The 14,159-nt window shown below is 37.8% G+C and overlaps 1 protein-coding gene across 2 annotated transcripts in view; it reads left to right on the forward strand.

The window, feature by feature from the left end:
• The window catches only part of IREB2 (iron responsive element binding protein 2), a 62,080-nt gene extending 51,618 nt beyond the window's left edge, over window positions 1-10,462 (forward strand). For both annotated transcript variants that reach the window (XM_024232583.3, XM_024232585.3), the window contains exons 17-22: window positions 200-304; window positions 397-539; window positions 3,714-3,861; window positions 3,947-4,069; window positions 6,924-7,109; window positions 7,832-10,462. In XM_024232583.3, the coding sequence (XP_024088351.1) occupies window positions 200-304; window positions 397-539; window positions 3,714-3,861; window positions 3,947-4,069; window positions 6,924-7,109; window positions 7,832-7,942 (816 nt within the window). In that variant the 3' untranslated portion in view covers window positions 7,943-10,462. The remainder of the gene's footprint in view (window positions 1-199; window positions 305-396; window positions 540-3,713; window positions 3,862-3,946; window positions 4,070-6,923; window positions 7,110-7,831) is intronic.
• The last annotated feature ends 3,697 nt before the right edge of the window (window positions 10,463-14,159 follow it).

Below are 14,159 nucleotides of genomic sequence, written 5' to 3' on the forward strand. Positions count from 1 at the left end.
AAAAATAAAAATTTAAAATTTAAAAAAAAAAAAGAAAAGAATACACTGTCTTAATTTTCTTTCCAAATGGATATGGCCTATTTTTGTTGTTGTTGTTGTGACCTAAGTACTATTTTATTCCCTTGATCATTTTCATGCGCCTCTTTTTCTGAGTCCTTTTATCTTTGCTTTCGTTCGTCAACGAAAACTGTATTCACAGATGGGGAATAAACGGTGGAATTCCTTAGAAGCACCGGATTCAGTTTTGTTTCCATGGGACTTAAAGTCTACTTATATCAGATGCCCTTCATTTTTTGATAAACTTGTAAGTACTGTTTTACTATTTGATCTTTTAAAGATTGTTATAAACTAAGAAGTCTTGTAAAGAGTTAAATGCCTTGAACTTTTACCTTCTAGACCAAAGAGCCAGTTGCACTCCAGGCTATTGAAAATGCCCATGTCTTATTATATTTGGGAGACTCTGTCACAACAGATCATATATCACCTGCAGGAAGTATCGCTAGGAATAGTGCTGCCGCTAAGTATTTGACAAACAGAGGGTATGTGTACATGGCTTTAGAGTGTTTTTGTTTTTTCTTGTTTCTTACTGATTAAGAGGCTTCTATTGGTCATGTTCCCTTTTTTCCAGTAAATACATGCTATTGTAGGTATCTGACTGCCAATGTGTTTGTCTTAAGCAAGAATGGAGAGTGGCAGGGGCAGGGGGGGTACCTTCTGTACTTGTCTTTGCTTGTGACTTTAGAAAATAAAATTGCAATTTTAAATTGAGCCCTTATAGTCTAAATAAACAGCTGATTGGGAATAAGATTTTTCTTTTTCAGTGCTACTTTATTGAAAAGTCAGCTTGGTTTTACCTACCAAATGAAGCCTGCTCATTTGGTTAAAACCAGCTTCCCATTATTGGAGTAAGGAATTTAAATGTGTATTTTATGGGCTATAAAATGTACATGTGTGAGGCTGGGAATGATATGTACAAATCAAAAGACAATGAATTTCTGCTTCATGAGCCTAAAATTTTATAGGAACAATAAATGTAAATGTAAAGGCCATTTATATTGGAAATAAAAATTTAAAACTGGTAAGATTTTATTTCATTTCTACATGATTAATCATGTAGAGTTGCCCTGTTATCAAAGGACTGTTTTGACAATAGAGACAAAGTTTTGCTAAAAGCAGAATTTGTAGTACTGCTACCTGATTAGCTTATTGGATGCTTGTTTGATGCTTGAGTAATTAAAATGACAAGCTTTTTCATTGAAATTTATTTATTTATGTATTTATTTGTTTATTTATTTTTGAGACAGCCTCACTCTGTCACCCAGGCTGGAGTGCAGTGGTGCGATCTCAGCTCACGGCCACCTCTGCATCCCAGGTTCAAGCAATTCTCCTGCCTCAGCCTCCCAACTAGCTGGGATTACAGGCACGTGCCACCATGCCCAGCAAGTTTTTGTGTTTTTAGTAGAGACGAGGTTTCACCATGTTGGCCAGGCTGGTATCAAACTCCTGACCAAGTGATCCGCCCACCTCAGCCTCCCAAATTGCTGGGATTACAGGCATGAGCCACCGTGCCCAGCCAAAATGTCAATGTAACTTGTGTTGACATGTGATAATATTGCATAGCTTTTATTATAAAGTGGTGAGAAATAAGTTTTCTTTCCTGTAAATTTTTTTTGGTTGTGATTTCCATCTTCATCATAATTGTAACATACTTCCAAAAAAGAAAAACAGTCAACACTTCTCTCAAATGTACAATTTTTGTAATTATTATGCCTTCTGATATATATTTCTTAGCACATTTAATCCAGTAGTGCTCATCAATTAGAATTTTCTAAAAATAAAGACACTCAAACCTCCTACCACTCCAGTCCTGAAGTAAGAATTTAAATGCACAAATTTAGAGTATTGTTGCCTCTGCATAAAAAACCAAATCAGAGGCTGATAAAAGTCAGTTGTTGATTGTTGAGATACTTATGTTCAGTTATTTTTCCCTAAAAAGTTATATATAGTCACTAATCCAGTAGCAATACCCCTGGCACCCAGATTATGATTTCTAAATACTATTTCCCAGTATAGTGAACCAGTGCTTCATGGAGAAATTATTGATTCCAGATCTGGGACTGGAAAAAGTACACGATTTTACCAAAAATTACCAAGATTACCAAAAACAAGGGAGTTGTCAGAGACCATCAGGCTTCTGTCTAAAGGTCTAAGGGCCAGGACCAGCTCATTAGCTTGAAAACTGGTAAATAATCAATTCTTTAACCAGCCTTTCATGTATGGAATGTATTTCAGCATAACCAAATCATTGATGAAGGAAAGTTTGTCTTTTGTTTGTTTGTTTGTTTGTTTGTTTTTAGAGACAGGGTCTCAGTCTTGCCTGGGCTGAAAGGCAGTGGCAGTTGGCCCTCTGCTGCCTGGAACTCCTGGGCTCAAGCACTCCTCCTGTCTCACCCTCCTGAGTAGCTTGGGACTACAGGCTCGCACCATCATGCCTGGATAGTTTTTAAATTTTTTGTAGAGATGAGATCTCCCTTTGTTGCACAGGCTGGTCTCCAACACATGGGCTCGAGCATTCCTCCCACTTTGGCCTCCCAAAGTGCTGGTATTGCAGGCATGAGCCACCATGCCTGCTGGAAAGTTTTTCTTTATAGAACTTTTGTACCTAAAAAATGAAGAAGGAATGGGTGAGTTATAGTATCACTATTTTACCGTCTCTAATAAGCAATCTAGACCACAATGAGCAATCACTGGTAACATTCCAGGAAAAGAAGTTGGCTATCTTGTGCCTCCTAAAAGAAGTACATATGACCTGTGAAGCATTGTTGCCAAAAATTAAAAACCCAGATCTTACCAAACCACTGGATCTGACATGTGATTTACAAGAACAGAAGGCAGAAGAACATGTTAAATGATCCATGGAGATGGAGTCAACACAATGTGGGTACAGAAGACTATACAAGTAACTTTATTGCATCAGATAGAGGACAAGCAGGAGGAAGGAGAGGGAACATATACTATATACTGTCATTCCTGGGTATAGATGTGGGATTGGTTCCAGGACCACCCATGTATACCCAAATCCACACATACTGAATTCCTACAGTCAGCCTTGCAGAAGCCACATATATGAAAAGTCGCATTTGCAGTTTTCTGCATCCTGTGAATAATATATTTTCTGTCAGCGTTTGGTTGAAAAAAAAATCAATGTATAAGTGGACCCACACAACTCAAATTCATGTTTAAAGGTCAACATCAACTGTAGATTAAAGCACTTGAGATCAACTGAACACATTTATGAACTGCATTTGGATCCTGATTTGAACAAACCAACTTAAAGTAGTTTGGAAATAATCAGTGACATTTGAATATTGACTGACTATCTGTTGTTAAGAAATTATTGTGATTTATTTTTTTTTTGGTGTAAAGATTTTTTTTTAAGAGTCTACATCTTTTAGTGAAATGTACTGAAAAGTATGTTGTTAAAATATATCTCAGTTTTGCTTCAAAATAATCTAATGGGGTTGACTGTAGAAGAAACCAAGAATCTGTTAAGTTATAGCTTGGTGATAGGCACATGGACATTCATGGTTTTGTTTTCTTTTTGTGTTTGAAATTTTCTGTGATAAAAAAATTTTTCAATAGGTCTTACAACTCAATAGTGTGTGATTATTTTCCACATGTAATGAAAACTGACTTTCATTACTTTCTTGTAGCCTTACCCCTCGTGAATTCAACTCTTACGGAGCTCGAAGAGGTAATGATGCTGTAATGACAAGAGGCACTTTTGCAAATATCAAGCTTTTTAATAAGTTTATTGGAAAACCAGCTCCTAAAACAATTCATTTTCCATCAGGACAGACGGTGAGGATGCACACAAAGTTTTTGGACAATTTATAACTGGATCAAAATTTGTATTAAAGATTTTTGTGTTTGTTTTAATCTACAGCTAGATGTATTTGAGGCTGCAGAACTGTACCAGAAAGAAGGTATCCCACTGATTATTTTAGCAGGAAAGAAATATGGTTCAGGAAACTCCAGAGACTGGGCTGCCAAAGGACCGTATTTACTGGTATTGAATCTTGGCTTCAAAGAGTTTTAAATGTTCCCTTTTGTCAGTAACATCCTGTCAAAGTTTATCTGGATTTTTTATAGTTATTTGAACCTTGTAGGTATAGAGAGTTTTGTTTGTTTGTTTCCGTGATCTTTGGTAATATTTTGTACTCGTCTAGTTAGTATCATTTTAATACTCTGAGTTTGGTTAAACCTACATCAGTCTTATGTGAAGAAGTCAGTATAATAGGGAAAGGAAATTCTGTTTTAAACTATTGTTTTATAATTATTTATACCTATTGATCATATTTTTTTGGTTTTGAGACCATGTCCTTGTCACCCAGACTGGAGTGCAGTGGTGCAATCACTGCTCGCTGCAGCCATGCCCTCCCAGGTGCAATCAGTTCTCCTGCCTTAGCCTCCCAAGTAGCTGGGACTACGCCATGAGTTACCACACCTGGCCAATTTTTGTATTATTTGTAGAGATTGGATCTATTTTGCTCAGGCTGATCTTGAACTCCTGGGCTCAAGTGATCCTCCCGCTGTGGCCTCCCAAGGTGCTGGGATTACAGGCTTGAGCCATGTGCCTGGCCCCTACTGTTAATTTTACTTGCCTCCTTTTGATTTAATTTTCTCAGATTTGCCCCATCAGTGGGTAAAAGACTCAGAAGTAGTGGGCCACGTTTCACCTTTTTTGCCCCTAAATAGGAGATTGTGGTGCCTGGCTGTCTGCCAGGAGGACATTTCTCCTGAGACTGTTTCCTTGTTGCAGAGCAAATAGGCCATCTGCTGGGGGGAATAGTCATGTGACATGTGCTTTTTGCCATTTCATACTCACAAATGCTTTTCTTTACAATTGTAGCTGTAAAAAGGCTGGCTGAAACACAGATACCATGCAGGCCTCATTCTTATTTTAATCTTTAATATCTCCTTTAAAATGTAAATACTCTGAGGGGCTATGGGAATAAACCAAAATCTCATCCTTCTAAGATACTAATTATAAGTATTATTATGAGTATTAATGATAGGTATAGGTTATTTTTATCCTGGAAATTGTTTTAGTGTTTGTTTTTGATGTTGGAAGCTTTCCTCATATGGCAGATGATGCTTGGCCCTCCATTTGTTAGACATAAAAAACTGATTACGAGCCGTGGATGGGGGCTGGGTTTTGTCAGTTACTGGGCCTTACTATAGGTGACTGGGTGATAAGCTACCTTTTTCATTAAGAGATTCTATATGTCATTATCTGTATTTTCTCTGAGGCCATTCAGTTTCTTGAAGGAAAGAGACTCGTTCAGTATGTAGACATCTACTTAGTCCCCTGTTTTCAATCTGGTATTCTCAAGCCCGTGTGCCCAGTGTTTATCAGTTTAGAGAATGTATTCTCTTCCTTATTTCTGGTCTAATAAAAAATGAGTAAAAATTTGTAAAAAATGAGTAAAAAAGAATTACATTCTTTTTTTAAAAAAAGAACAAAAATAGGTTCTCAGGTGGTAAAAAAATTCTACTTTTTGCACATAAAGTACAGATAAATAAGAGTACATTAAAAGATACATGGCATCTTAGTGGTATTAAAATTTTGGAGAGAAGGGAGGTGAACAGGAAGACACAATTTGGGGGAAAAAAGTCTTAAAAGACTCTTGAGGTAGACAGTGGAGAAAAAAGTTGAAAAACACAAGTCTAGAGCCTTTGGCTCATTTTTTCCAGAGAATAAACCTCTACTCTTGTGGAGTGGGGATTGAGCTGGATCTTACTGCTTTGTATGGCCTTGTAACCTGTATCCACGAGTATTCTGAGAACCTCATGCATCTGAATCTCAATCCTTTTCCTGGGTCTTGTGTTGCACATTAACTCAGACCTTACTGGTATCACTCTCTAATTTCATGTTATCATTCTGTGGTTTCAACATTGTCTTCTAAATCAGTTACCTATCTCTGTTTTCTAAATATTTATAGAATTCTCTCATCCTATTCCCTTTGTTGCTATGGGCTTATGCCCTCTTCATTATTGTTGTTACTTACTTGTATTTTTTGGAGACAAGGTCTCACTCTGTTGCCCAGGCTGGAATGCAGTGGCATGATCTCAGCTCCCTGCAACCTCCACTTACAACCTCAAGTGATTCTCCTGCCTCAGCCTCCATAGTAGCTGAGATTACAGGTGTGCACCACCATGCTCAGCTAATGTTTCTGTTTTTAGATAGAGATGGAGTTTCGCCATGTTGGCCAGGCTGGTCTCAAACTCCTGGCTTCAAGTGATCTGCCCACTTCGGCCTCCCATAGTGCTGGCATTACAGGTGTGAGCCACTGCATCCAGCCTATTCTTGTTACTTTTTATTGTATTTTTTATTTTTATTTTTTGTAGAGACAGGGTCTCACTATATTGCCCAGGCTGGTCTCAAACTCCTGGCCTCAAGTAATCCTTCTGCCTCAGCCTCCAAAGTACTGGGATTATAAGCATATAAGCCACTGTGCCTGGCCCTATATACCTTCTTTATTCCTTTATTTTAGTGGCATTTCAAGAGTGTTGAAAACATATGTTAGATCTGGCATGTTTAAATAGAAATCCTTCTGAGCCCTACTTTGGGGTCAAAGGAGCCAGCCCATTTATAGAGCTCTTATGATGTGGTAGGCAGCGACAGTACTTAACCCTAGAGCAGCAGAAAGGGATCAGAATAATTTGGAGAGCTCCATAAAAATTCAGAAAAATAATCTGTAAAAAGGTTCTGTAAATACTTTGATAAAATATTGATTCAGTATGAGGTATTAGACTAAAAGTATTTAGAGAAAGGCCAAAGTAGATTTTTGCCCCCTTTAAATGCTCAATAAATAACTTTCAGGAGTGATTAGAGGGAATAAAATGCACATTTATTACAGGGTGTGAAAGCTGTTTTGGCTGAAAGTTATGAAAAAATACACAAAGATCATTTGATTGGAATTGGCATAGCTCCACTTCAGTTCCTTCCAGGAGAAAATGCAGATTCCTTGGGCCTCTCCGGTAGAGAAACATTTTCTTTAACATTTCCTGAAGAACTATCTCCTGGAATTACATTGAATATACAGGTATCTCTAAATTTTTCAAATATATGATTATGCACTCAAATGTTTATGAATTATTGAATAAGAATCAATTGCTGTAAATTATATACTAATGTCACTTAATGAATGTTAAGTTGCCATTTAAGATGACTCTCTCTTCCATACTTAGATCTAGCTATGTTAATAGTTTATGTTCTGTGAGGAAAAGTGGAAAGAACTGGGTGCTTATACCAGAAAAAAGAACACATGAAGGGGAATCTTGACTTCCACTTAGCAAGTGCCAGCTTTCTTTTCATGGTGGTCATTTTTTTGCTGTCCTGATCTAATTTTAACCCAGGCATACATACCACTCCAAAGAAAGAACAAAGTTGAACGTTCAAAGTTAGAGCAAAACAGACTTTACAACTAAGAAAAAAGGGGAAAGAGTAGGAGTTATTGATTACATGCAATCAATATTTGGTGTAAAATGAATATGAGTAGTGAGTATAACTTCCCCAATTAATAAGTCAAAATCTAAATGCAGCTATTTTTCTACTTAGCTATGAAGCCCATGGTCAGGTATCTCAGGTGTTTTTCAAGCAGCAGAAAAGTTTCAGGCAATCGGAGTATAAGAAATTAGAACCAGGATAAATCAGACAGAATCTGTGGCAAGTATAGTCATTAAATATGAAGACAAATGGTCTTAACCATCAAGTAGCATCTGGAAGATTTACTTGCTCACATGAGTTGTTTTTGCTTCTTTCAAGACAAGCACTGGAAAAGTATTCAGCGTGATTGCTTCATTTGAAGATGATGTGGAAATAACATTATACAAACATGGAGGATTGTTAAACTTTGTGGCACGAAAATTCTCATAGTATCTACTTACCATGGATACCTTTCATAACTGGTAACTGCAAAGCCTTTTGTGCTGGACCCAGGAATCCTTACCATGGAGCAGCAGATAGTCCCAGTAATACTCACTTATCTCATCCATGGATGTAAATGATGATGAATCAACATAGTAACTGAAATGAAATCTTCTTGATTTTAAATAATATACGAATGGTGCTATTAACATTGCTAAAATCAACGTGTGAAGTGTGTTGTGGAAGAGACCTGTAAGTATGGGGGGGCGATATTTTATCAGACCATTTTGTAAATAAAGGCAGAATTTGTGTTGAAGATTCTTATATGAGTAACCTTCCTGGATTTGTTTAGTTTTGCACCAATAAAACTGTGTACTACTGTTTGTTGGTTTAAGAGTAGCAGATTGAAATATAAGAAGCCCGATTAGACTCTAAAATTGTGGTCATTGGAATCTCATTTATAAATGGACCTTTTAAGTATATTAATTCCTCTTCAGAATTGAGCTGGACACATTTGGCATTCTTAGTTTGTCATATAACCAGGTTTATCCTTAGTCTAACTGCAAAGGATAGAACCTGCCCCAGGTCACAATCATTCTGTCCAATCCAGCACATTTGGCATTCTTAGTTTGTCATATAACCAGGTTTATCCTTAGTCTAACTGCAAGGGATAGAACCTGCCCCAGGTCACAATCATTCTGTCCAATCCAGCCAAGGTTCCCTCCACGTATGAAGATGGACCATGGCAAGATACAACTGATTGTGTGGCACCATGTATTAGCAGTGGAAATATGTATCACATATGATGCAGCCTTTAATGTTTCAGCAGTTTGCCACTGTGACTATCTGGCAAGCCCCAGATGGCATTATATTAATTGGATTAGATTATTTTGCTCACCTTATATAATACTGTAACTTCCTATAACCTAATATTTTCGGTATCATTAACCAAAATTTCACACTCATAGTTGCTAAAGAGAATGTTATTCAATCATTAAACTCTGAACTGATTTCTTCTATACATTTAAATTATCCACCCTCAATTATATGGGTGCTCAACCCTATGCATTTTTTAAGTGTTGCTATTTCTTAATTAAATTGATTTCCTGTCATTTTGAATCATTTATCACCTGCGATGCATGATTCTATTAATTTTGTTATGTTACTGTTTTAACCAAAGCTGACTGTAAGGATAAAACACTTAAGTTGTTGCTGAGTACTATATATCCTCAATATGCATGTCTGCCCATCACATCAAATGTTCTGTCAACAAGATGTTTGGCAATTTTTTTAAAAAAGGTTGGAAAATTAATTATAGAAGGTTCTATACCGTTTTTTAATTAAGAAACTAAATCTAGCAGGCTAAAGGTTAATTGTAGTGATTTTTTTTCATATAGATACCTTTCTATGACCTAGTCAGTTACTGCAATTCAGAATTAGTTCACATTGCATAAAGAATTACTTGTTTTAAGCAAAATGCTGAAACTACCAAACCAGTGGATGAAGACCACTAAGAACTTTGCACATAATCATACAATCTTTTGAAAATATTTTGCAAATATGTGTTTAGACAATAAGATGGACTAGAATTTGACAAAATGATTTCTTTATTTAAATTTTGTATAAGTATTTTCTTTGACACTTTCAAATTATATTGTGTTCTTGATATATGCTGTATATTTATTTGTCAGTGCATGTGTTTTTAATTTACATGAAAACATGAGTTAGGAGAAATTACAGGTTGAAAGATGAAATGCCTGTATGTGCTCTGAAGAAATGGTAATTCCAGATTGTGCAGGGGGAAACAAATCTATTTTGTTTTGTTTTGTTTTGTTTTGTTTTTTGTTTTTTGAGACAGAACCTTGCCCTGTCGCTGGGCTGGAGTGCAATGGCGCAATCTTGGCTCACTGCAACCTCCACCTCCCAGGTTCAAGCGATTCTCCTGCCTCAGCCTCCCGAGTAGCTGGGACTACAGGTGTGCGCCACCACGCCCAGCTAATTTTTGTAGTTTTAGTAGAGACGGGGTTTCACCATGTTGGCCAGATGATCTGAATCTCTTGACCTCGTGATCCACCCGCCTCGGCATCCCCAAGTGCTGGGATTAACAGACGTGAGCCACCGCACCCGGCCTATATTGTTTTGAAAGCATACTCTATATATAGTTATGGGCAGAGGCACAGGCATCCTCAGCAGCTGATTCAGGAGATGGTAAAGCTAGCTAACTATGAATTAAACATTCACATATCCAGTCTACCTGGTCCAGTAATAATACAAGCAAATTTTGTATTTCAGGAACAAATCAAGGTTCTCTTAATTTTTTGGCTTATATACAATGAAGTGAAAACTTGATAAACATGGTTTCAAATTGAGGAGGAGAGTCTTGGATGTATGTTTTAATATGTATACCTTATAATTCTGCCTCTAGCCAAATGCTATGTTTGCAAAATGTGGCATCTGTTAGTTTTTATTGTATCTTCTTTGTTGACTATACCTGGGTAATTTTGTGTTACCAAAAAAAAAAAAAAAGAAGTGTAATGTCAGACACACAAGAAAAGCAAATCAGTGTTGTAAGCTTAAAGTACAATTTCAAAGGTCATTACCAACAGCAGGGTTTTTTTTATACTTTAAAAACATTATGCTACATATCATTGCCATTTTCATATTTTGGGGTTTTGCTACTCTTATACAATGGAATCAATGAAAATGTCATCCAGCCACTGAATTGTCATTATTATATCTAAAAAGTTTCTAAGATGACAGTGATCACTATTTTGTTTTATCTCCATGCCGACATTTGAAAGAAGGTACTAGTATCCCTCTAGCCAGATTGCTTAGTCTTTCGTTGGTAATCAAACAGCAGTTGTACTAAAGGAAAGTAAAGCTAGAACCTAAATCAGAATCATAGTTGCCTGCATATATGGTAACAAGGTTGTGTGCATTTGCTTTCACAGTGATGAGTGAGAGGATGAGAAGAAATTATTTGACATTTTTCTGTGGTTGAATAGAAGACACCTTTCTTTTGTCTTTAGGTTTAGGAGAAGATACTAAGATACTGGATGTTTATCCTATCTTAGTTTGGTTGGAGTAATAAGAGAGAAGAAGAGGGTGGACTTTGGCTTTTTCAGTGTTTTTTCCCCTAAAGAGTGATATTGCTGATGTTTCTATCAATTTTACACATAATATGTGGCTATGAAACCATATATCTCACTGAAGTAACAGACAAAGTAATCACTTTGTCTATCACTAAGTAATAGACAAAAATAATTGTCTATTATTTAAAGCCAACAAAACAGTATAACAGTTTTAAGTTCAATAATGTTAAGTATTGTATAGAAATATATTGGAGGCAAAGTTCAGTTGATGACAATTGTGTATATGTTACTGATGCTGTAAATTATTTTTAATAAAGAAAATTGTATTATCACATTTGATTCTTGTTCTATTTTGTAGTAGTTGAAAATAAAACAACATGATGTAAGAAATGCTGCCATCCGGCTGGGCGCAGTGGCTCACACCTGTAATCCCAGCACTTTGGGAGGCCGAGGCAGGCGGATCACGAGGTCAGGAGATCGAGACCATCCTGGCTAACACGGTGAAACCCCGTCTCTACTAAAAATAGAAAAAATTAGCCAGGCGTGGTGGCGGGCGCCCGTAGTCCCAGCTACTCGGGAGGCTGAGGCAGGAGAACAGCGTAAACCCGGGAGGCAGAGTTTGCAGTGAGTGGAGATCGTGCCACTGCACTCCAGCCTGGGCAACAGAGCGAGACTCTGTCTCAAAAAAAAAAAAAAAAAAAATGTGCTGCCATCCAGATGCTATGTGTTCTTGTGCCTCTGTGCTTACAGGAGCAGCTGAGGATGCCTGCTCCCTGTGCTGCCTGTTCATTAGTGTTCATGAAGCAAGTCATCGGAAGCTGGGAGCCAGGATCCCAGGTGTATTTGTTTGTTCTTACATTGGTATAAAGAAATGCCTGAGACTGGGTAATTTATTTTTAAAAGAGGTTTAATTGGCTCATGGTTCTGCAGGATGTACAGGAAGCATGATGCTGGCATCTGCTCGGCTTCTGGGGAGGCCTCAGGAAACTTACAATCAAGGTGGAAGATTAAGTGGGAGCAAGCACTTCACATGGCCAGAGCAGGAGGAAGAGAGAGACAGGGGAGGTGCCACACACTTTTAAACAACCAGATCTCAGGAGAACTCACTATTGGGACAGCACCAAGGGGGATGGTGTTAAACCATAAGAAACCGCCCCCATAATCCAGTCACCTCCTGGTTGGAGGCCCCACCTCCAACACTGGAGATTACAATCTGACATGAGATTTGGGCAGGGACACTCATCGAAAAAGACGTATCCTTTCTTCCCACTATTATTAGCAACCTAAAAGAGTAAGGTTTATTTCTTAGAATTCAGTAATCATAAACCATAATTGGCACTTTATTAGAATTTCCTAAGGATTCCAATTTAGTATTCTAAGAAGTTTGCATTACCTAAAGGCTAATACCAACATAGGCGCAAGCTGATAGTTTGAATATCCAGTCTAGAAGGAAACTTAAGAGCTTCATCAGTGTAGCATTTAGTTGGTTTACAGTTTTCACTTGATGCTAATTTTGCTTTTTAATTATAAAGTAGCTTCAGATTTACCATTTTGATTTGAAATATGTTGTAAACCTGTGTTCTATACTTGAAAAAAAATGCATTTATTGCAAAAGCAGATGTATATGTAATTCTCACAAAATTTGCTTGTATAATGACAAGTGTGGCCAGGCGAGGTGGTTCACACTTCGGGAGGCCAAGGCAGGAGGCAGGAGGATCACTTGAAGTCAGGAATTTGACCCCGCCATGGGCAACATAGCAAGACCCTGTTTCTTAAAAAATAATAGTAATTAGCTCGGTGTGGTGGTGTGCACCTGTAGTCCCAGCTACTTGGGAGGCTGAGGCAGGAGGATCACTTGAGCCTAGGTTGAGGCTGCAGTGAGCTATGATTTATGCCACTGCACTCCAGCCTGGGTGACAGCAAGACCCTGTCTCTTATAAAAGTATGTTGTCACTGTGAATTTTGTGTTTACGTGGTGTTAGTACTGAATTTTAAGCATTTTTTTCAATATTTCCCTATCAATATCTGTATGATCTGTGGCAGGGTCCCTTTTTATTACCAATATTGGTAATTTGTGTTTTCTTTTTTTTCCTTGATTAGTCTCTCTAAAGGGTTAGAAATTGAATTAATTTTTTAAAGAGCCAATTTTTTACATTATTTTCTCCATTGTTTTCTGGTTTTTTGTTTGGTTTTGGTTTTGGATTTTTTTTTTTTTTTTTTTTTGAGACGGAGTCTGGCTCTGTTACCCAGGCTGGAGTGCAGTGGTGCGATCTCGGCTCACTGCAACCTCCACCTCCCGGGTTCAAGCGATTCTCCTGCCTCAGCCTCCCGAGTAGCTGGGATTACAGGCATGTGCCACAATGCTCGGCTAATTTGTTTTGCATTTTTAGTAGAGACGGGGTTTCACTATGTTGGCCAGGCTGGTCTCAAACTCCTGACTTCATGTGATCTGCCCGCTGGGGCCTCCCAAAGTGCTGGGATTACAGGCATGAGCCACCATGCCCGGTTTGTTTTGTTTTATTGGTTTCTGCTCTGAAGTATTTCCTTTCTGTTACTTATTTAATTTCCTCCTTTCCCCCAGCTTTGTAACACTTTTCCTCCAATGTAAATGTAAATATTTTAATTTTCCTCTAAGCGCTGCTTTAGCTGTAGCCCACTGTGGAGACTAAAGCCAATTTTTGAGCATTTTAAACAACTTGTAATATAGAAAGGAAGTATCATAAAACTGCTGGGATATTGTTTTATGGGACATTGTTTTATAATATAAAATCATGTCTATAATCTTACTGCAAATTGTTCATTTTGTTTCACTCCAGTTTTTTTTTTATCACTGAGCTCTTTTTTTAAAAAAGTATAAAAATAGAGGTGGGGGTCTCACTGTGTTGCCCAGGCTGCTCTTGAACGTCTGGCCTCAATCAGTCCTCCCACCTCAGCCTTCCAGACTGCTGGGATTACAGGCATGAGCCACCATGACGAGCCACTGAGCTATGTTTGAGAGCCACTACTTAAAAGTGCTCCAGTAGCCAACTAAAGAAACGTTAATACAATGACATGACATTTTTCCCCCCTAGAAACGGGTCTATGTGGCCCAGGCTGACCTCGAACTCCTGGGCTCAAGCACTTTTCCTGCCCAA

This window comes from Pongo abelii, chromosome 16 (assembly GCF_028885655.2).
Source record: "Pongo abelii isolate AG06213 chromosome 16, NHGRI_mPonAbe1-v2.0_pri, whole genome shotgun sequence".
Taxonomy (NCBI): domain Eukaryota; kingdom Metazoa; phylum Chordata; class Mammalia; order Primates; family Hominidae; genus Pongo; species Pongo abelii.